Here is a 24,165-nt window from a genome sequence, read left to right as displayed (position 1 = left end):
CGTGTACATCACTTTGTTTTGTTGTCAAGTGATTAAACTTTTTCATGCATGATTGCCCTATGCTGGTCTCTGTGATTTTTATCGAGGCGATAAAAATGTGGTAGGTGTCTATCCAGAAGGCAAATATATTTTTCTTTTCTTTCAATGAAAGGAGCAAGGGAAGTTATTTGAGGAGGGAAATATGTGAGTCGACCTAACAAAAAATGTGTGGCTGCTGCTGTGAAGGTATTTTCATACCTTAAAAGGACGAATATTTTTAACTTCCATCAGATAAGCTATCAACGACAATGTTGAATACCATCTTAAGAGCTGTGACCAACATCTATGATATCAGTATTTGGAATGATCCATTTTGTATAGAGGGATATTTTAAAGCACTTATTTATGGGAAACTTACCAGCCACACGTGTTCTCATTATGGAATTTGGTATTAACACCGGATGTAAGACAACTGGCTTACATTTCTGATTCTTAAAGCGGTTGCAAATATTTGGTTTGCTTTTGATTAAAAATAAACCCACCCCCGAAGGATAAAGTACAGACATATGTTGATGTAATTTGTTAACCAACTTGATTAGAACCTTGGTCCCGAGCTGGGTTCTGTTGATCATCTGGATGACTCTGTCTCCCTTCTCCCAGGCTATCAATACCTCCATCAAGAGTAAAATTCCCTGTGTGGTGGTTGAAGGCTCGGGGCAGATTGCCGATGTGATTGCCAGCCTGGTGGAGGTGGAGGATGTCCTAACGTCATCCATCATCAAGGAAAAATTGGTGCGCTTCTTACCCCGCACAGTGTCCCGGCTGCCTGAGGAGGAGACCGAGAGTTGGATCAAATGGGTGAGTTGTGGGGGAGCAAGTTCCTGGGAAGGGAGAGCGCCTTCAATGCCCAACTCTACTAGCAGCTGCGGGTCTTTCAATCAATACTTTCTCAGTGACTTGAAACTGAACTCTGGCCCAAACCAGGTTTTTTTGCTAGAAATTGGAGCACACATAAGTTAAGTGACTTTCCCTGTCTCCGTACCTCATAAGGGGCAGCTGATGGGGCTTAAATTCCAGCCTGTCTGTTTGCAAAGCTGATGCTGCTTTTATGCCCTGTCAACAAGCGCTGAGCTTCTGTGTTCCATATGTATCAGCAGTGGGGAGGAAAAAAATCCCTGTGAGGGTGTTTTAGAAATGTAGATTCTAAACTGAATCTGTATCTAGTGGAGAAGCTGTTACTGCAGAATAATTGTCTTCTTAAGTGAACTGGCCTGTGATTAATTCAGAATCTCTCACCTTTCCTATTGGATCATATAGGAAATGTGTACTCATCGAAATATCTCATGCTTCTTATTGCTAAGCCTATAAGTTATTTTAACACCGTGCCATGCTTTCTCACCTTTCTCTCTGTTTCACGACTGGTGTTGAAGTGAATTTCATTTTGCCGACTGTTCAGTTCATGATAAAGCTCACGTTAATATCAGTAGGTATATGTTCACATCAGCTCATTCAAAAGGGGCTTTGATGGTTGGATAGTCTCAGGAGCATGAGCTGCCACTTGTAGATTTTTCCATAAAGGAAACAACAGGCTGTAGCAACAGGAGTTATCTTAATCATAGAGCCCATTTCATCATTAGAGGGAAAGGTTGAATGTAGGGTAAATAATTTTAAAAGTTCTTTAATTAGCTTAGTCTTTCAGCACGATTTAGTTGTGGGAGAGCCTCGAAGTGTCAGATTTGGCAAACTGAAATCCTGGAGTCACGAAGATAATTTTGCTCGTGGTGGTCTTTGTCATTATTTTTTTCTTTTATTGACGTCTAGTTGATTTACAATATTGTGTTAGTTTCAGGTATACAGCAAAGTGATTAAGATATACGAGTGTGTGTGTACATATATACATATATATATTCAGTCATATAGGTATATATATGTGTATATATATATAAAACTTTCTTTTCCAGATTCTTTTTCATTATTGATTATTACAAGATACCAACTATTGTTCCTGTGCTGTATAGTAAATCCTTGTTGTTTGTCTATTTTATATAGAGTAGTGTGTATCTGCCTTTGTCATTATTTAAAGCAAGGCCAGACAAATCAAATTCTTGTAAATAATGAGAAAAGTCAACCCTGCCTTCTAGGCTGTCAGGTACTCTGTACTAAATGAACACACAGGGAGACCCTATTGGTTTTATTTAATTTCACATGGATAGGGGCGATAATCCTGGTAAGGTACAGCAGGATCAAAATGACCAGGAAACAAGTCCTTTCTGGATTAAGCCTCATTGCTAAGACTCAGAATGAAAAAATTCAGATACATCTTCTTCCTGTAGCTGAGAGGCAGTGTTGGTGCTGAATGATGCCCTGTCCAACAGATGCTTATATGATGTTCCTACTTGAGATACTGCATTTTGCAGATGTTACTAAAAAAGGTGAAGCTGGTGGCTTTACATGAAAGTTTTTTGCTGGGATTTTCTTGTTGCTCAGCCAAGTCCAGTTGAGAGACAGACACAAGAATCAGGTGAAGAGAAAGGTCAAGATATCAGCTTCATTGGTGATGGAGGCCAAGTTGAAAGATGTGGCTTAGGGGTGCAGCCACCATGGCCCTCCTTACGCTGAACCCCAGAATGAGACAGATGAACCCACCCAGACAGAGGCAGCCCTGGATGACTGCTGGCCCCCTATCAGCCTAGCCCTAGCCTAGGCATGTGGCTGACAGCAGATACCAAAGCACTAGCACCCAGCAAGGAGCAGATCCCAACGGAGAAGCAGGAAAGGACTGGCTGGGCGAGGCCAAAGTCATCAATTGGCTATGTCACTCCCCAAGCCTGAGTAGCAGTAAGTGAAGTGGTGGGGGATACCCAGGGGCCTGATTTGGATGGAGCTCCCTCTGCATGAAAATATGTGGGTGAGGAAAGTAAGTATTACCCAAAGTGGTTATTTCCAATTCTCCATGTATTCAGACCTAAACAGTTTGAGTCATTCCAAACACATCAAGGGAGCAATCCCAAAGTGTAGATATCAACCTAAGACATTGTGTGTTGAGCAGTGTCCTCAAGGTAACTTCCTGTGATGGATGGAAGAAATTCAGTGGTCACTTCAAGGATGCTCACAGAGGAAGGACTAGACAACTCTTAACTCACCCACCAAAGATGTCCCTAGGTTCCTTCTAGTGACTTTCCTCTTACTTCTCATGCAATTGGCTTGTGGAGTCCAGACCAGGTCATGTCCAGAGGGCCATAGCACCTTATGGATCCTCACGTCCTTTATGAAAGATTTTGATTTCTGCTTCAAGAAAACTGTTACAGGAAAGTCATCTGGAGCAGGCTAAACGTCAGACACATTTTGCTTTCTGCGATTATATTATCCTTTCCGGGATTCACATCTAATTCATATTCATATGCTGATGATTTATCATAATTATAATCAAGTCAATAGAAGACATACCTCAATAATAAAAATTAGTCTGGCATTTTAATTATGCACTTACCTGGGGTTTTGCAGTTGGTAGAGATTTCCCAAAAGACCAAGCCCAAGAGTGGAATGATTAATTAATGAATGTATACCTTCAGTCAAATATTAACTGAGCAACCTCTTGGGGTGATCATGGGTGACCTCACTGATTGTGTGGAGCCCCCATACCTGGCCTCACAGTTTCTCATTCTCTTCGAGAGACCCTGTACACTTCCCCACGGGGACCAGGCCCTCCTCCCACTGCAGTGCTCTCACAGTTATTCCGCTGTACCTACTCCCCACCTTCTCAAGAACCTGACCCTTCAGAGTCTCCCAGTCTGTCAGCCAACCAAGGTATCCTTCATTCATTCATTTCAAACACTCGTATTTGTTTAGTTGTTATTTATTGAGCACATACTGTATGCCTGGTTCTGGAACAAGCCCTTCAGAGAGAATAGTATACACAACAAGAGTGCTTGTCCTCAGAGAGAACACAGAAATTGAAAAAAAGGTCATGCTGGGTGATTACAATACGATGTATTGGATAGTTTCAAACCAGAAAGGGTGTTCTGAGGAAAAGTGGTGTGGATACACAGGGCTTGAGCCAACGGAGCCTGGCCTGGCGTGGAAGGGCTTTCAGGGTAGGGCTTCTCAGAGGAAGTGACGTGGGAGCTGTGATCTAGATGATGTGTGGGGTCCAAGGGTTGAGAGCTGTGGTTGTTTGGTGCAAAGTTCCTGAGATGGAGGTAAGCAAGGCTACCCGAGGAGCTGGAAGGTGGCAGTGATCCACAGGTGGATCCTGTGGGTGGAAACTGCAGGACTGTTGAGGGTTTTGGTTTTGTCCAGGTGTAATGGGAAGTCAGTGAAGGGTTTGAGGCAGGGTGAGGTGTGATCTGAGTGTATTCAGTTGAGCTCACACTGGCTTCAGTGGAGGGTTAGGATCTGAGTGAGAGTATGTGGGTGGGGAGGAGGGGACGAGGTAGGCACCCCTGCAGTATGTTTGGGTCCCATCAGTTTGCTCTGTATCCATATTCACCTTCTCCTTCTTTCTTTTCATTTTGAAGGAAAAGATGTTTCACCCTCATCTGTGCCCCAGAATCTGGGGACCTGGATCCCTTCCCCCACTGTCATTTCTGGCTGGACCCCTTTCCTCTGCCTGAACAAAGGCTGCCAGCATGGGGACAGGGCCCTTCCCCTACTCTGTCAGCCCCTCCCCCTCTATCCATCAAATCACTGCGGCTTGTGTTTTCCTCTCGTTTTCATTTATTTCCTCGTCACCCTCAGATTCCCTTTGAACTAAGACATCTGACACCACCTTTCCCAGGAAATTGCGCCTTGAGGTCACTTCCTAAAATCCAAATCCAGGGTCCCTTTTTAGGCCACGTCTTCACCCTTCCAGCCTGACCTAAGTCTTCCCTCTTGGCCCAGCCGAAACTCTCTGTAGTTCCAGACCCTCATTTCCAAATGTTGCCAGAAAAACCCACCATCACCTTGAACTCAGTCTAACCACAGCCAGACTTGCTTTCTCCTCTAGAAGGATCTCTTCCTTTCCAAGCTCCCACCAAGCTCGCCAACACCTGAAACCTTGGAATCAGAGGCTCTGCCTCTCCCCCAGCTCTTGAATCTTAAAAAGTGTCTTCAAACTAAACATTACAGAAGAATCACAAAGGATAACATAGCGAATTCCTCATATCTTTACTCAATCACCAAGTTGTCTTGGCTTTTGTTCATATTGAGCTTTTCCTTCCTATAGTCTAAACCTTGATGTCCAGACTTGGATGATTTCTGTGGTTTTCTGTTGTCTTTTCTTCATTTATTCACTCATTCAACAGTTGAGCGCCTATCATGTGTTTGATACACACACACACACACACACACAGACACACACACTCACCCTAAGTCAATGGGTCTCTCAGCTTTTTTTATAAATTAATTTTTATTGGTGCATACTTGACTTACATCATTGTGTTAGTTTCTGCTGTACAGCAAAGTGAATCATTTATACATACACATATATCCACTCTTTTTTAGATTTTATTCCCATTAGGTTATTACAGAGTATTGAGTAGAGTTCCCTGTGCTACACAGTAGGTTCCTATTAGTTATCTATTTTTATATATAGTAGTGTATGCATGTCAATCTCAATCTCCCAGTTTATCTCTCCTGCCACCCCCTTTCCCCCTTGGTAACTGTAATTTTGTTTTCTACATCTGTGACTCTACTTCTGTTTTGTAAATAGGTTCATTTGTACCATTGTTTTGGATTCCACATATAAGCAATATCATGATATTTGTCTTTCTCTGTCTGACTGACTTCGCTCAGGATGACAATCTCTAGGCTCAACCATGTCGCTGCAAATGGCATTATTTTGTTCTTTTTTATGGCTGAGTAATATTCCGTTGTATACATATACACCACATCATCTTTATCCATTCCTCTGTCAATGGACATTTAGGTTGCTTCCATGTCCTGGCTATTGTAAATAGTGCTGCAGTGAATGTTGGGATGCATGTATCTTTTCGAAGTATGGTTTTTTCCGGCTATATGCCTAGGAATGGGATGCCTGGATCATATGGTAGCTCTATTTTTAGTTTTGTAAGGAACTTCCATAGTAGTGGCTGCACCAGTTTATATTCCCACCAACAGTGTAGGAGGGCGACTCTCTCAGCTTTTTGGCAGGGACTGGTAGAGCCAGTGCTTTATTCTCATTGTGGTCAAGAACTCACTATTCCAATTTAGAAATTAGATGCTGTGGGTACAGGCACTGCAGGAGAGAGAAGGAGATCTGGAACATTCTTATAGGTGGTCTTTAAAAGGTGGAATAAAAGATTCCTCACCTAAAGGGAGAAGTTTATGCTCTTCATGCCTGAAATCAGTCGGCTGACAACTCTGCTCTTTAACTCTTGCCAGCTCAAAGAAATTCTCGAAAGTTCTCACCTATTAACAGTTATTAAAATAGAAGAAGCTGGGGATGAAATTGTGAGCAATGCTATCTCCTATGCATTGTACAAAGGTGAGTAAAAATGAGCTCCTTTAGAAGTTTCAGCTTTGTGTTGCTTTCTGTGGCTTTTAATGGCTTGCATTTATTCTTTTAAACAGCTTTACTGAAATATAATCTTGCACTTAGTTTTGATTATCATAGATTGGAAGTTGGAATAACTACAATTGACCTGCTGAGTTAAATCTCCTTGGTTGTATGTATTTAACAGAACAAGAACTTTTATGTCATTAAAATATCAGTTAAATATGATCACAGTGCTCTCCAAAGAGCTGTCTCTAACAGTGGTTTAGAATGTTTGTCTGAGTCTCAGACACTTTGAGAACATGATAAAAGCTATGGACCTTTGTCCTAGGAGTCCACAGCTATGTACACCTGTGCACACACACTTGACACACATAGATAATTTTGCATTCAGTTTCAGGGGTTAACACATTTCCTGATGCTAGTGAATGAACCTCAGTTTTAAAATCCTCATGTGTGAATTTTGCTGTCTGAGAATCCCATCAAGGTGGAATTACCTGAAGTAAATAGAGCCTTGGCAAAGACCATGTGTAGTTGAGCTGTCTGATTAATATACGTAAGGTTTGCAGAGTCGGGCAAGATGCCTCAGAAGTGCACTTTAAGCATTAGCTGTTTATTAGAATCACTCTTATTGGGCTTGTCAGAAATTTGGTTGTAAGGACATTTGTTAAAATGGGACTATGTCTATAGAGATATATAGGTACAGAAATGATTAGCTCTGAAAAAGACAAGTGGGACATTGTTATAACATTGCTCATTATGTCATAGATTTGGATATAGTATAAGTCAGATGTGGTCCTGGAAGTGTGACATTTATGGAATCTGAATCTATGGAAGAATATCAATATACCATCATTACACTGTTAGGATATGAAATGGAAAGATATCACCCAAATTGATCCTCATTATGTACTTTGGGACACATAGACTATGGATAAAAATGAGTGAAAGTAAACTGTCAGTGAAATAACAGCTCTGAGTGTCTGGTCCTAAGAGAACGTGCTTAGAATCTCCTTTGATAAATGGCTCTGATAATTGGCCATATGGAATGGTTCTGACTCTCTCGTTTCTGGGCATTTGGTGAGTTGATTTTTTCCCTGTCCTCTTACAGCCTTTAGCACCAATGAACAAGATAAGGATAACTGGAATGGGCAGCTGAAGCTTCTGCTGGAGTGGAACCAGCTGGACCTAGCCAGTGATGAGATTTTCACCAATGACCGTCGATGGGAGGTGCGTAGGAAACTCTCCTGGGCTATTTCAGTGGCATGTCTGGTCCATTTCTGACAAGGTCTTTGATGTTGAATCTTGGAAAGGATTGTTCTGTCTTGGTACATCAGTGTTGCCAAGCCTCACTTTCCTCATCTGTAGTACAGGATAATAACATTGACTTAGTAGTTGCTTGCAAAGAGATAATACAAATAAATACACTAATGTAAGGTAGCATCAATACACCAATACAATCCAAAATTTATAGCTCTTTAGGCATGATGTGAGAGGCGATTCTCTTTCGGGCTGTTGAGGTGCAAATTTCCTCCTGGGAGCTGATGGACAGAAATGTGGGGAAACTAAGTGCAGGATGATTGAAAGGGGTTTATTAGAAGTAGCTCAACTAAAAATCCAGACAGTGGGTACTCATTTTATGTCCTGCCCCACCTTCCTAGCCACGTTCTGATAAGAGAGTTGTCAGCAGTGACATACATAAGAGAAAAGTAGAACAAATTTATTAAAGACATACAGTGAATATCTTACAGTTAGAAAATCAGGACTCCTCCAGGCAAATGAGTGCCTCTGATATGGTAGTCGTATGTCCAGAAAATCTGTATTTCTTTTCCAGTAGAATGACTTTTCTTACTTTCAATTTGATGAGAGCTCTAAGAGTGCATTTTCCAGCAGCATCCTCTTGGGTACAACTAAAGTGAGATCTGCCTTAGGAGCTCTGTTTTGTAAGAACCATTATAAACCATCCCGCTTGGCTCTGCAAGGTGGAGTCTTCTTTGTTTTCAGCTCTTTAGTCATTGGTAGGCAGTGAAAACACTTTTTAGGCCTATCGTTGTATAATCAAAGATGAAGACTTCATTTATACTAACACGTGGTCAATTTTATTTTTTATTTTTATTTTTTTGGTCAATTTTAATAATAGAATACAAATAAAGTCAAGGCTTAGGGGTTTTTAAATTATTCATTCCTTTAGCAAACATTATCTTTGTTTGGATTTTGCAGTATAATGAACCCTATCTCATGTGGCAAGCCTTTAGTTTATTGAGGGAAAGCAAGACTATAAGTAGATTTGGTTAATTGATTCATAAATGAACCCCTGTGTGTGAAATGTCCTATTAAATGAGGTCAGATGGTACAGATAAACATAAGCTCAGGCACACATTGAATGGTACATTTAATTTTATTAACTCAGCTAATGATAGTTAAGGCTGAAGGACATAGCGGTTGAGAGTATAGACTCTGGAGCCGCTCACATGTGTGACTTAACCTCTGCAGGTTACTTAACCTTCCCAGGCCTCAGTTTCCTTGTGCAGTGGTGAATTGGGGTCTGCTCATACTGGTTTTGGCAAGAGCTGATTGCTAAAATTTTTAGGGATTTTTGAGCCAGTTTTTAACTACAGTCATTAAAAATCAAATAATACACACTTCGAACTAAATAAATTTCATTAAAAACAAAGACAATAAATAATCAAACTCATCCCTTTCTAGTTATTTTACTACATTTACTCTGCTCTATACTCTGGAGGTTATATCTATTGTATCTGCATGCTGGAAACACTGTACTTGCTACTCTGTGAGTCCCATTGTGCATTCGATGATGTCATGTGGTAGCCAAAGACTGGCCATGGTGGGAGCTTTTACACCATAGCAATGGGCAAATACTAAAAATAAGGGCTTATTCTTTTCTTCCAGAGTGTTGGTTGTAAAGTATTTACCAGCACATCAATGCTCATCTGAAAATAGAGATGGTAAGAATAGTGGTACCTACCTCATTGGATTATTATGATGATTAAATCAGACACTACTTTTAAAGTGCTTAGAACATTGGTACATGTTAAGCCCTATATAAGTCTTTGTTTAAAAATAAATAACATAATTCTCAATGGTGAAAAACTGAAAGCATTCCCTCTAAAATCAGGAACAAGACAAGGATGTCCACTCTTGCCACTACTATTCAACGTAGTTTTGGAAGTCCTTGCCACAGCAATCAGAGAAGAAAAAGAAATAAAAGGAGTCCAAATCGGAAAAGAAGTAAAACTGTCACTGTTCACAGATGATATGATACCATACATAGAAAATCCTAAAGATGCCACCAGAAAACTACTTGAGATAATCAGTGAATTTGGTAAAGTTTCAGGATACAAAATTAACACAGAAATCTCTTGCATTTCTATACACTGACAATGAAGGATCAGAAAGAGACATTAAGGAAACAATCCCATTCACCATTGCAACAAAAAGAATAAAATACCTAGGAAAAAACCTAACCAAGGAGGTAAAAGACCTCTACTCAGAAAACTATGACACTAATGAAAGAAATCAAAGACGACACAAACAGATGGAGGGACGTACCATTTTCTTGGATTGGAAGAATCAACATTGTGAAAATGACTATACTACTCAAAGCAACTTACAGATTCAGTGCAATCCCTATCAAATTACCAATGGCATTTTTCTCAGAACTAGAACAAGAAATTTTACAATTTGTATGGAAATGCAAAAGACCTTGAATAGCCAAAGCAATCTTGAGTCAGGCTTCCTGACTTCAAACTATACTACAAGGCCACAGTGATCAAGACAGTATGGTACTGGCATAGAAACAGAAATATAGATCAATGGAACAGGATAGAAAGCTCAGAGATAAACTATGGTCAATGAATCTATGACAAAGGAGGCAAGGATATACAATGGAGAAAAGACAGCCTCTTCAATAAGTGGTGCTGGGAAAACTGGACAGCTACATGGAAAAGAATGAAATTAGAACACTCTTTAATGCCATACACAAAAATAAACTCAAAATGGATAAAAGACCTAAATGTAAGGCCAGACACTATAAAACTTCTAGAGGAAAACATAGGAAGAACATTCTTCTACATAAATCACAGCGAGATCTTTTTTGACCCACCCCCTAGAGTAATGGAAATAAAAACAAAAATAAATAAGTGGGACCTAATGAAACTTCAAAGCCTCTGCACAGCAAAGGAAACTATAAGCAAGATGAAAAGACAACCCTCAGAATGGGAGAAAATATTTGCAAATGAGTCCACAGACAAAGGATTAATCTCCAAAATATATAAACAGTTCATCCAGCTCAATATCAAAAAAGCAAACAACCCAATCAAAAAATGGGCAGAAGACTTAAATAGGCATTTCTCCAAAGAAGACATACAGATGGCCAGGAGGCACATGAAAAGCTGCTCAATGTCACTAATTATTAGAGAAATGCAAATCAAAACTACAATGAGGTATCACCTCACACCGGTCAGAATGGACATCATCAGAAAATCTACAAACAGTAAATGCTGGAGAGGGTATGGAGGAAAAGGAACGCTCTTGCACTGCTGGTAGGAATGTAAATTGATATAGTCACTATGGAGAACAGTATGGAGGGTCCTTGCAAAACTAAAAATAGTTACCATATGACTCAGCAATGCCACTACTGGGCATATACCCAGAGAACACCATAATGCAAAAAGACACATGCACTCCAATGTTCATTGCAGCATTATTTACAATAGCCACGACATGGAAGCAACCTAAGTGTCCATCAACAGATGAATGGATAAAGATGTGGTACATATATACAATGGAATATTACTCAGCTGTAAAAATGAATGAAACTGGGAAATTTGTAGAGACATGGATGGACCTAGAGACTGTCATACAGAGTGAAGTGAGTCAGAAAGAGAAAAGCAAATATTGTATATTAACACATATATGCGGAATATAGAAAAATGGTACAAATCAAGCAGTTTGCAAGGCAGAAATAGAGACACAGATGTAGAGAACAAGTATATGGACACCAAGTGGGGAAAGCAGGGAGGGTTGGGGGGGAATGATTTGGGAGATTGAGGTTACCATGTATACATTACTAATAAGAAAAAAATACCAAATTGTACACTCTAAATATATGCAGTTTATTATCTAACTGTATCTCAATAAAAGTTCTTAAAAAAAATAAAAAAATTAAAAAAATAAAAATCTTTGTGTAACCTTTGGTAGCACACAGAGCAGCTTCACTGTGCTAGTCCACGTGGCCATCATGCCAGCCATCACAGGGATTATCTCTTTATGCTGGTTAGTAAGCCAGGGCTCTGTGAGTACCGCAGGAGGGGCATTCTGATGGTTTTTGAAGGGCCTGCTCTGAACTCGAATCTCTGAAGGCATCTTGATCCATGTTATCTCATTTCGTTCCCACAAGCACCTATTTTACACATGAGCAAATGAGGTTCAGAGATAAAATCTTGTTTGAGGTTGCAGACAAGGTAATGGTAGAAACAAGGCTTGGAAACAAAGATGTGTCGCACTGCAAAGCCCTTCTCTTCTCCTTATGCCAGTGGTTCTCAAAGGGTGGTCCCTGGACTGGGGGCAGCATGAGCTTAACCTGGGAACTTGTTGACTGTGCAGAGTATCAGGGCAGCCACCTCTTTCTGTCCCTATCCCACCTGGATCCACAGCGTGGGAACTCAAGGGACCCTTGGCAGTTGCTTCTGCAGGCAATGTGTGATCCTGGTGAGACCAACATCAGGCAGAACCAGAAACTGCTAATGTTGTCCTTAGCAGGGGATCGTCCCATGAACCAATTAAAGTAAAGTGAGGACAGTGGGCTGGGTGAGTAGCAGTGAGGAGCGTTGGGGATCAGGGCTGTAGCGCCCAGGCTCCCAGAGCCGCCCCTACTTGGCTCCAGCTGACAGTTCTCTGTGTTGTCAGAGCTTCCAGTGTTTACTCGTGAATCTGGACTTTAATGCTGGAAATGTGGATTCTTATGAATCATTTAATTTTTCATGTTGACGACTAAATCAAATTGTAAAAAATACCAAGAAGGACAATCGGAAATGTATCTGAGAGCTGATGTGGCCTGTGAACCATGGGTTTGTGTCTGAAGTACACGTTAGTTATCTTTATTAAGATTCTCAATAAGCTTCTATGGGATAAGATTAGTCAGGAGCCCAGACAGTAGAGGTAAAGGCAAACAATAACCAGGTATCATTGTCCAGTGTTCCAATGACTCACAGTTATGTAACATGGCCAGGGATTTGCCTCATGGCATGGGAAGGGCATCAGGGTGACCCAGCAGCACAAGGGAATAGTTGGTTGGTGGTTGACTCACAATCGGTGTCAATGGTAGACCTCAGAGAAATGGTGTGAGCTCGAGAGCAAGCCCTCTGCCCCCTAATGGAGCGAGTGCTTCCACTGGAGTCAATTCTTGATCAACATCATCCCTTTTTTAATGTAGTTCTTTTTTTTTTTAGATTTTTTTTGATGTGGACCATTTTTAAACTCTTTATTGAATTTGTTACAGTATTGCTTCTGTTTTATGTTTTGGCTTTTTGATCTCGAGGATGTGGGATCTTCGCTCCCCAACCAGGGATCGAACACACACCCCCTGCATTGGAAGGAGAAATCTTAGCCAATGGACCACCAGGGAAGTCCCTCAATATCAGCCCTACGTGGGTGTCATTATCTCCATTTTACAATAGCAAGAGGCCAAATCCCATCCAAACCCACATCTGGCTGATTTCAACACGCTGCTTCCCCTGTCTCAATGTTTGAGCTATGATCCAATATTGTGTTACAACCGAAAAGATAAACTTTATTTCCAAAGCAGAATTGAAAGAGAAGCTGAAGATCCTATTACTTTGTGGTTAAAAATGCGATGTGGCTGAGAAAGAAAATGCCTTGTTTTCTTGATTGGATTCAGGGTGTGCGTTCTCTCTCTGCTCTTTCTCCTCAGTCCGCTGACCTTCAAGAAGTCATGTTTATGGCTCTCATAAAGGACAGACCCAAGTTTGTCCGCCTCTTTCTGGAGAATGGCTTGAATCTGCGGAAGTTCCTCACCAACGACATCCTCACTGAGCTCTTCTCCAATCACTTCAGCACCCTGGTATATCGGAACTTGCAGATTGCCAAGAATTCCTATAATGATGCCCTCCTCACATTTGTCTGGAAACTGGTTGCTAACTTCCGAAGAGGCTTCCGGAAGGAAGACAGGAACAGCAGGGATGAGATAGACATAGAGCTCCACGTATGTGCTGGGATGGTTGTCTGCTGGAATTCTTTGCTCTCTTGACTCTTCCTTCAAAAAATCTCTCTACCTCCATCTTTTCTACTCCTTACCTCATTGCTGTCCTGTAGTTAACATGTTGGGGTTGTTATTTTTTTCTACTGCCTTGGTTTAAGCTAGCATGTCCCAGCAAGATAACAAGTGGTGATTTTCTTGCTTTATTCTTTGTGCTATATTTACAACTAGTTATTGATGTATTTCTTAATTACAAATCTTGATGTGACACACTTTCTGAAGGCATCTAACAAGGAACAGGGAGAAATGAATGGCTGTATTCTCATATCTTAGCTTTTTGGATATGATCTGCCTAAAATTGTTCTCTGCTACCTATGCAAAGGACTGGAGAAATGCTGAGTTTCCTTCTGTGAATAAAAAGGGCAGTGAATCTTTCTAAAGAGATAGTCCTGGTTTCCACTGGAGAGGATGTTGTGGATGTACCACTTATATTCTCTCAAGATTTCCTATTTTAAGGACAGGCAAGGCCCAGTTCCCAGCACCTGCAACTGTGTGCTGAAGATTTGCTCTGGTCAGAACCCAGTGACTGCCAGAAGTTGGTGTATAAATACCCCAGCAACCACCCCCCACTCAGAGGAGATAATTCTGAGGCCTGTGTCCTACATTGGCTCCTACGGTTGCCTAGTGGGATTAATGATTGGTTATTTACCATGACAACTTTTCAGTCCTTTTTTTTCCAATCTCATTCCCTCAGTCTCCTATTGGTTTTCCTGGAATCACCTCTCAAATAAACTACTTGTCTCAAATCCTTGATTCCTTCTGGGAGAACTCAAACTAGGTCATTATCTTTTATAGTTCTAGAATTTTAATATATGTGTGTGTTGCAAAAATCTGAGCTAGGTGTTTGAAGGAATTGGAAGTGTTTAAAAAGCTGTTTGATGCTATTTATGTTAAAACTCTGCACAGTATCCATAACTGTGCCAGAAATATTTTGGATCTTGGTAAAACCTGTAGGGAAGATGAAAAGGAATACATATATAGAGTTGTTTTCTATCTGAAAAGCTTCCCTTGGAAGATATGGGAGGCTGAATAGGAGCCAGGATTCTTAATTGATGTATTAGGAATTGAAACTCTGAATAACACTCCAAAGAAATAACTGTAGTTTTACGTTGTGATCATTGAACTTAAACTATCGGAAAGTTAGAATTTAGTTTGAACGATTTTTCTCGGGGAGGAAGAGGTTTCTATGATGAGAAGGAATTGCTTTCTCTTCAGCCTCTTAGAAGTCATTCAGTTTTTAAATTGCTGTCAGCACATTTTTTCACCCTTTATACCTTTCCCTCTACTTGTACGTTGCCTTTTACGATAGATCAAAGATTCTGTGTCAAATGATACCACCTGGTGAATGGTGGAGATGAAACTCACAACACTGCTCTGTGAAAATGGATTCAGACACCAAGCTACAGAGCCCTCCAAATATGGGGCGCTGTCCTAGGGCATCCTGACCCTGTTTTCGTTCTTATGCTAGTGCGTCTGCTAAGGTGATGCTATGTCTGCACGTACTGACTCCCTGCTCTAATCCCTCCCAGGACGTGTCTCCTATTACTCGGCACCCCCTGCAGGCACTTTTCATCTGGGCCATTCTTCAGAACAAGAGGGAACTTTCCAAAGTCATTTGGGAGCAGGTAAATATCCAAGTCCGTGGCAAATGTATGCTTGGTTGTGGTTGTTCTGACCCTCTCAAATCTCACACACCTAAAACATCCTCAGCAAAATGGAATATTTGATGTCGATGGGTATGGTTGTGTCTGTTTCCATGTGTGATTGTTTTCCAAGTGGAGGAGATTTTTAAGTTTAATTTAAAATTAATTTCTAGCTTTCTTGCATTATGGGCAGGAAGTAGGGCCTGTTGAAAGTCTGCTTTGGGAAATGACGAGGTTTTTCTTTGTGATTCCACACATAATGATTTTTATAAATGATTTATGAACAGTTGAAAAGAAGCTACATTCTCTGTTTTCAGAGCGTAAGATTAGGTATTGAATATTGATTCACACACATAGCTTCACTAACTACAGTTGTCAGGTCTTCACATCCTTGGCTAGTTTCCCCACCAGAGCTGTTACAGCATGATGGTGGGTCATCAGACCTCCCACTGCCATGTCTAACTATCAGCTTCTCCTGCATTTATCTTGATATTTTCTTTTTGTATGTTAATTCCATGTTCAAGACTGTGAATATACTCAGGTTCAAGACTCTTGGTGCACATTGCAAATTTTACTGGGTATCACTGTTAACAGTTCAGATTTTCACCATTTCCTGCTTATGCCATCAATCTGTCCTTGCCTGACTTTGATGTTGACTTGACCACAAGGGATTACGAATTAACTATAACATTCTCACCCTTCTGAAAGACCAAGGGCTGTACTCTGGCAGCCCTGGGAGCCAGCAAGCTTCTGAAGACTCTGGCCAAGGTGAAGAATGACATCAATGCTGCGGGGGAGTCTGAGGAGCTGGCGAATGAGTACGAGACCCGAGCAGTGGGTAAGCTTCTGGGAAGGGGACCCGTGGCTGGCACAGGCAGGCCAGGTGGCATTTACTGACTTTTCTAAGAATGACTGTGGGAAAATATAGGCTCTCTCATCCCATAGCTGCCTAGAGCCACACCCAGGCCAGGTCTAAGTAACTCAGCACCATAGGGGAGCCTTGGGGTGTTTTGTTTTGGGGATGCTGTTCAGAAATCGTGACAGGTATGAGGTTTTACCTGATATGCAAGCTAGCAGGTTAGCCTGCCAGTTTCCTATACACATACTGTCCGAAGACCCCAGTCCCCTGGGTTAGGGACACAGATGGTTATTTTTAATGGTAAAGGCAGCAGCAGAGCAGCATCTTGGGTTGGTCACTCGATTCCCTGTGGGGTATTGTGAATAAAGGCTGGTGTTGGTGGCCCCACAACTCCCCAAACGTAGGCAACTACGAGCTTCTATATTATGAGGTGACAGATGAGCTGCCCAGCTCTGCTCCAGGGCAATGTTTCTCATCACCTGGACCGGAAGAGGGCAGAGAACTGAGCCGAGCGTGACACTCCTGGAATGTCTGTCTTCTGTTTGCTGTTCACCTGCCCTTGAACACAGCTGGCCATTGCCCCTGCTCAGAGGGCCTGAACCATGCGGGGGTGTGAGAATTCCAGGACCAGTTGACTCTCAGCAACAGAGAATCTTAGGCTGGCTCAGTTTTCTTTTTTCCATTTAGGAGTTTTAAGTTTGCAGTGTGGCATCTTGCAAAATGCACGCTTGTTCGTCCGTTGTCTTATCTAATGAAGAAATGTTCATGCATTGAGCTTCTTTGCATTGGGAAAAGAGTGTCTGATTATTTCTTCTAATATATTAAAAATTTGAAGATATTATGCTGATTTTGGATTGACTTCAGCTAGGCGAAAGCTCCTAACATTTTGACTTTTAGAAGATTTTCTCTGAGAGATCAACTCCATGACTGGGGATGACCTAGAGGGGTGGGATAGGGAGGGTGGGAGGGAGGCTAAAGAGGGAGGGGATATGGGGATATATGTATAAATACAGCTGATTCTCTTTGTTGTATAGCGGAAACTAGCACAACACTGTAAAGCTATTATACCCCAATAAAGAGCTGGAAAAAAAAAAAAAGATTTTCCTCTGAGGATCTGTACAGCAATCTGTTTGTCATAAGGTCTCAAAATACAAGCACACCTTCAATGCAATCGGCCAGTGTTTTTTATTACATCATTTTGGGGGTTTTTTGCACTGGGCCTTAACTGCAAAGAGCCTCACCAAGAAAGCACAGAAGGTAAATAAGGTGGAGGGGCTGAGGGTCTGGATCCCCTCCCCTGTGGTTGAGCCCCACTAAAGAAGGGGCTCCCATGTTCACTGCAGCTCAATTCAGTGGGCATTTCTGGACACCTGCTGCTGGGAGGCATTGTGCTGGGTGCAGGGTGCCCAGAGAAGATCCCTCTGTTCGGTAGAGAATCATATTGTGCTGGAGTTCCCTCTGCGTTTTATAAACCAGGGTGCTCACAGCCAGGCTTTTGTAGAAGTCAGGGATTGCTGGGGGGCAGGGATGGAAAGTTCTGTGTATTGGCCAGCCCTACCTCCCGCTTCTCTCTCTCTGGGGATGATGTCACTTAGAGCTGTTCACGGAGTGTTACAGCAGCGATGAAGACTTGGCGGAACAGCTCCTGGTCTATTCCTGTGAAGCCTGGGGCGGAAGCAGCTGTTTGGAGTTGGCAGTGGAGGCAACGGACCAGCATTTCATCGCCCAGCCCGGGGTCCAGGTAAACAGCATGCAGTCACTGAACATCACACCCAGAAATGGGCCTTTTCCATCACCTGGGTCTCTGGATCCAGCGTACCTCTAACTAGGTGTAGGGATGGGCCAGGTTACACGAGCTCTCTGAGCCTTAGTTTCCTTATCTGTAAAATGGGCATAGTAGAGGGTAAAGAAAGGGTTGCTGTGAGGATTCAATGAGATAATATGTGAATGGGGCCAGCCCTTTATGGTAGCTGTTACTGTTAGAGCTATTATTAGTAATAATGGCAGCAGAGAAACTAGTATGAAGCAGGTTCAGCCAGTGTAGACGTTTCTGCCCTGAATTACATTAACAGCAGTTTGCACCTGGCATCTCAGGCTTCAGAGGGACAATTTTTCCACCCATCATACCAGCTGAAGGGGTCTGGTGTGAAGGGGAGGAAGGTGGGGAAGAGATGGATGGATGGACTGACACTTCTTTGCACACCCCTTGCATAAGCGATCACACTTCATCTTCACAGCATGCGTGCAGATCAACATTGTCCTATTTTACTGATGAGGACCCGGGAGCTCAGGGAGGTTCTGGAATGTTCCCCAGGTTGGTGCTAGGAAGTAGCAGTTCCGGGACTTGATTCCATGATGATTGCCTGCCTTAGGGACTTCCCAATACACCATGCACAGTGTTGATGAAAAAATCTGTTTGCCACTGCAGCTAAAGTGGGTTCAGTGAATGTGGTTGTGGATGACAAGGCACATACAAGGAGCCCTGCTGTTGTTCTGGTTTAACCTCTGCACCATGGGGGGCTGGAGGGAGGCCAGTGCTGGGGTCGGGGTTGCCTGGGAGACAGGTCGGCAGCCATGGCCACCTCCTCTGCTCACGGCCCTACTCACAGCTTCTTAGCCCCCATATCCCTTCTTGCTGGTGTCCCAGAGCTTTGGGCCCTGGGGAGGCTGACTTAGGCTCCCGTCCAAGTTCACCAGACCCGACGGTTTCCACCAGATGCCGGTTCAGTTCTGTTTATGTAAAATCTCACTGCCTGGGTGGTGAGAACCAGGCCATTTCTGAGTGGCACCACTAGGCCCCTAGTCACAGTAAGCTCCCCACGGCCACCAGCGACATTTGACCCCACTCAGCAGCCAGCCCCGCAGGTAGCATTGGATGTGCGTGTGAATTTGTGATCTTTCAGGAAAAAGGAGCTACAAAGATCCCTGTTTAAACTTATGCAGTAGAGATTAGAGTTGGTTAAAATTCATAGGTTTAGCAAATACTGTATGCTAATGAATATATATGGAATCTAGAAAAATGGTACTGATGAACCTACTGGCAGGGTAGGAATAGAGATGCAGATGTAGAGAATGGACTTGAGGACGGTGGGGGGTGGGGGTGGGGTGGGAGAGGAAGCTGTGACAAAGTAAGAGAGTAGCATTGACATATATACACTACCAAATGTAAAATAGATAGCTAGTGGGAAGCTGCTGCACAGCACAGGGAGATCAACTCGATGATGGGTGGGGAGGGAGATTCAAGAGGGAGGGGATGTGGGGATATATGTATAAATATAGCTGATTCACTTTGTTGTACGGCAGAAACTAACACAACATTGTAAAGCAATTATACTCCAATAAAGATGTATAAAAAAATTCATAGGTTTAGTGAATTTGCACTCATACAACCTCTATTTTAAGGCTCACAGAACCCAGCATAGGAGAGGACTGAAAATCAAACAGAATTTTAAATGGTTTAATCATAGCCCCTTAGAATCCAGGTAACTAATATAAAAGAATAAAGATCTCAATTCAGAGAGTTATTTATTTTGGGGAGGCTTCAGGGCTGGGAAGAAAGGTCGTACACCATCTGGCATGTCATTTCATTAATAAGGACCTGTGTTCTTTGTCTGTTTCCTATAGAACTTTCTTTCCAAGCAGTGGTACGGAGAGATTTCCCGAGACACCAAGAACTGGAAGATCATCCTGTGTCTGTTTATTATACCCTTGGTTGGCTGTGGCTTTGTATCATTTAGGTATGAAACAAAGGCACATGATCACGTGCATGAGTGTGTGTATGTACATGCATCTCTGTGTGTACAAGCCTCTGTGTGTGTGTACATGCATCTGTACGTGTGTGCTCTCGTGTAAAGGATCATAAGGCCTGGAAATTATGATGTTCACCTTAGTGACTGCACATTAGGTCTGGGATCTCTCTGGGTTTCCTCCAGGTTTGATTTCAAAGAGGTAGAAGTGAGGTCATGTCTTCAATATCTGAGGCAGAATTTGGATTTATTAAACATGAAATGCCAAGGCTGAATTTTGGCTGAGTCAAACTTAGAACACAATTTGGATGCTGCCTGTCTCTGACCCAGTTGTGGGTCTGTATCATCTGTGTTCAGAAGGAGAGGTGTAGCCCAGGCAGTGATGTTGGCCGGGGTGGTGATGATGCACTCACCTCTCGGTCCAGGAAGAAGCCCCTCGACAAGCACAAGAAGCTCCTGTGGTACTATGTGGCCTTCTTCACCTCCCCATTTGTGGTCTTCTCCTGGAACGTGGTCTTCTACATCGCCTTCCTCCTGCTCTTTGCCTACGTGCTGCTCATGGATTTCCACTCTGTGCCGCACCCCCCGGAGTTGGTCCTCTACGCGCTCGTCTTTGTCCTCTTCTGTGATGAAGTGAGACAGGTAGGTCAGCCCCATGTGGGGCACCCACTCATTTCCTCAGTGAGCGGCGTCTTCCTAAGGCCAAGGGGGAGCAGAAGTTGCTCCTCAAGTTCCAAAGTCATTATTTCCCCCAAATTAATGTTCTTATTAGGTGGCTGCCCATGAACATGAAGATTCCGTGAGATCTCAGCCCCAAGCCCAAGCTTTGCCCTCTAATGAACGCGAGTTCACGGAGGTGAATTCCTCAGGGTGGGGCATGTGTTCAAAGAGCAGGTTGACCTTGGACTGTAAACTCACTCTGTCATCAGGAGCTGTTTGTGATCCTGTCATTACCGTCACCGAGGGAGGTGGCACCATGAATGGTGGGGGAATTGGAAGGACTTTCCAGCCAAGAGCATCTCAGTGCCCAGCGTGTCAGATGGACAGTGTCGGACTGACATTTGTGCCTGTGAATTTTGGGGAGTTCATGTCAGTGGTGCTTTTCTGCAGTTTCTTGGGATCTGCATTGTTTGGCATCCACTTCCCACCCTTGAATCCAAACTTAGCCCAGGCCTGGCATGTAGCGGGTGCTTAGTTAATAATTGTTGACTGAGTAAATGTTGATGGTGAAGGTCAGTGCTGTCCCTAAACCGTCATGAAAAGTCACCCCAGAAAATCCTTGTAATATGGTACTTTATAAAATGTTTGAGAACTGCTGTTGCTGTCACTCTTGTCCCATCTGAGCCCAAACCCAAGAACATATCCATTCAACAAGTATGGCCTAGGTGCTTACAGTTTACAAGGTACTGTGCCAAGTGATACAAGTATTTGGAGGGGCAAAGAATGCTGTTCTTGACCTCACAGAGTCACTGCCTAGAAAAGGAATCCTAAATTGGTTTCAACGATCATGCTAACTCTAATAGGTGTTTTTTTGTTGTTGTTGTTTGTTTGTTTGTTTGTTTTGGTGGCTTCTAGGAGCCCTGGGTTGAGAAAGATTCTGAGGTTCTGTTTTCAGCAGGAGAGCATCTTAATGAATTAGCAGCATCTGCCATGGGCACGAGGGGTGGCAGGAGTCCTGGCCCCAGTGCCCTCGCTCTGCCCTCAGTGCCTAGCAGGTGGGAGGTGCAGACGTGGCTGGAGATGGGGTGATGAGCATGCACAATTATCAGGCTTTCTGTCTACCAGCAACTCTCCCCCAGGACCCAGTCCTGCTGACATGCAGAGGGTTTCTGTGACTTCAGATCAGCCTGTGAGAGCCCCAGGCATTGGCTCAAAGGGTCACAGTTCAGTCCAGGGCACTTCTGTATTAGTTCTGTAGGGCTAGGACTAGGGCTGCCATGAAGAAGCACCACCAGCTGGGCGGCTTAAACAATGCAAGTTCATCCTCTCATTGTTCTGGAGGCCAGAAGTCTGAGATCAAGTTGTGGGCAAGGTTGATTCTTTCTGAGGATGTGAGGGAGAACCTGCTCCAGGCCCCTCCCCAGTTTCTGGAGATTTGCTGGCCATCTTTGGTGGCCATTTGCTGGCTTTCCTTGGCTGCAGATGCATCACTTGATCCCTGACCTCACACCCACACCATGCTTTCCCTGTGTGCACGTCTCTGTCCAAGTCTCCCCTTGTCTTAAGGACACTACTCACATTGGATCAGGGGCCCATCCTCCTCCAGTATGATCTCATCTTAACTAATTACATCTTCCAAACAAGGTCACATCCTGAGTTGCTGGAGGGTAGGCCTTCAATGTAGGGATTTGGAGGGAACACAATTCAGCCCTCAACCCCTTCCTTACAGTCTCTCAGCTGCCATCCTTTATGCACTAGTTCTCTCTCTCTTTTGACTTACTGTGTATCAGTAGCCAGGGTGTGGAAATACACTGCTTGATAGAAGCAGAGAAAGATGGAAGGAGAGTCAGCATTTAAAACAGGAATGGGCCCAAGCCATCATGAGAAAGTTAACCTAGAATCTTTAAATTAGCAACCTCCTGAGTTACGTTTTCCTGGGAACCAGCACTGCATGGGGTCACACGTGTTCCCTCCTAGACCAGTGGGGTCGGGTGCCAGGGCCCAGCCTCCCTCCCTTTGCTCCACTCCCAGGTGTGGTTGACCACCTTTCAAGGGCACACCAAAGAGAAAGTTTAGCTTTTGCAGAGGAAGAGGATGAAAGGGTGCATTTGGAGGGCTTTGTCTGACTGCAGGGGGAAAGCCCTGAGTCTCATCCATGTGAGAGGCCAGCAGACCTCTCATCCTCTGTGGATGGGAGGCCCAGTGTGAAAAGAAGTCATGAGCACAAATAAGTGAAGAGGGAGAGAGAAAGGGAAAAACCAGCAGGAATTGCAAATAGCATGGTAGTAAATTTCTTTGATTTTCTGGTTCCCCATCCTTAAATGGGCATCTTTCTTACTGCAAGGGGTTATTTTTACAGTTTTATTGAGATATTATTGACATATAGCACTGTATAAGTTCAAAGGATACAGCATAATGACTTGACATACATATAACCGTGAAATGGTCACCACGTGAAGTTACTGAGAGGAGCCAGATGACGGGGTGCACTTTGTGGAAGCCTCACCCATCCCATCTGGTATCAGCTCTGCTGGGGAGTTCCAGCTCCTCACACCTACTCTGCTCTTGCCCAGAACCAGGTGGCATGGAAATGCCTTGATTCAGGTGTTTGTTTTTTATTCACATGTGATTCTCGGGGACTAGCACAGAAGCCGGTGCTGTGTTTCTTGCAAGTGTGTGTATCTTTAAAAAAAAAAAAAAAAAGAATTGACAAGGCAGGGTTTTCCTGACTCAACCCCAGAGCTATGCTCTGACCAAGAGAAAGTGGGGAGCCTCAAGGCCAGCGCCGGGCAGTTGGGGAGGAACCTAGAGGGAGGGGGCTCAGGGGTACCCTTCTGAGCAGAGGGTGCTGTTGGCAGCTGCTTCTTGGAACGGCTGGTAAAAGTGAAAAGTTCTTTTCCCACTTCTGGCTGCCCCTCACTCACTCTCCCAACATTTCTCCCCTGGTCCCGACCCCGCCTCCCTGCCGCGTTAAGTCACAGAAGCTGCGCTGTGAGTCCAAACTTTGGATCCTCCAGGCATCTAGAGGAGAGTGAGGTCTAGACAGAGGGCTTATCCTGGGTTGCTGTGGTGACAGAGCTTGACCTGGATGGAGGATGCAGGGAGAGTCATCCTGGTACAAGCCAAGCACTTTCATTCACACACTCTTTCAACAAATATTTATTGAGCACCTACTACATGCCAGGCAGTGTCTTAGACCCTGGGGATAGAGCGATAAATGAAATGGGCAAATATCTCTGTCCTTAGGGACTTTCTACCAGTTAGAAGCGACCAGCAGGGTCTTTTCCAGGAGCTTTCAGGGAGAGGAGGTGAGCATCGCAGGTAGTACTGAATGAGTGAGTCTTGTGTGGACGGAGAGGTTGGCCTAAAGGACTTGGGATAGTAAAATTTGGAGTTTTATGTCCCAAGAATCTCCCTTCAGATTTGGATGTACATTTAACTACTCATCCCTTACTCACATCATGCAGGAAGAAGACTCAGGACAGGTGTGTTTTGCTTGGAGCAGG

The 24,165-nt window shown here is 43.3% G+C and overlaps 1 protein-coding gene across 1 annotated transcript in view; it reads left to right on the top strand.

Annotated features, from left to right (window-relative positions):
• The window catches only part of TRPM8 (transient receptor potential cation channel subfamily M member 8), a 71,294-nt gene that overhangs the window by 17,527 nt on the left and 29,602 nt on the right, over positions 1-24,165 (top strand). Inside the window, exons 8-16 of the mRNA XM_057745186.1 lie at positions 640-837; positions 6,343-6,445; positions 7,566-7,684; positions 13,407-13,697; positions 15,281-15,376; positions 16,103-16,232; positions 17,849-17,994; positions 19,878-19,990; positions 20,425-20,641. Of these exons, the coding sequence (XP_057601169.1) occupies positions 640-837; positions 6,343-6,445; positions 7,566-7,684; positions 13,407-13,697; positions 15,281-15,376; positions 16,103-16,232; positions 17,849-17,994; positions 19,878-19,990; positions 20,425-20,641 (1,413 nt within the window). The remainder of the gene's footprint in view (positions 1-639; positions 838-6,342; positions 6,446-7,565; positions 7,685-13,406; positions 13,698-15,280; positions 15,377-16,102; positions 16,233-17,848; positions 17,995-19,877; positions 19,991-20,424; positions 20,642-24,165) is intronic.

Source organism: Hippopotamus amphibius, chromosome 8 (genome assembly GCF_030028045.1).
Source record: "Hippopotamus amphibius kiboko isolate mHipAmp2 chromosome 8, mHipAmp2.hap2, whole genome shotgun sequence".
Classification (NCBI taxonomy): domain Eukaryota; kingdom Metazoa; phylum Chordata; class Mammalia; order Artiodactyla; family Hippopotamidae; genus Hippopotamus; species Hippopotamus amphibius.
This window is presented reverse-complemented; position numbering and strand designations above follow the sequence as displayed.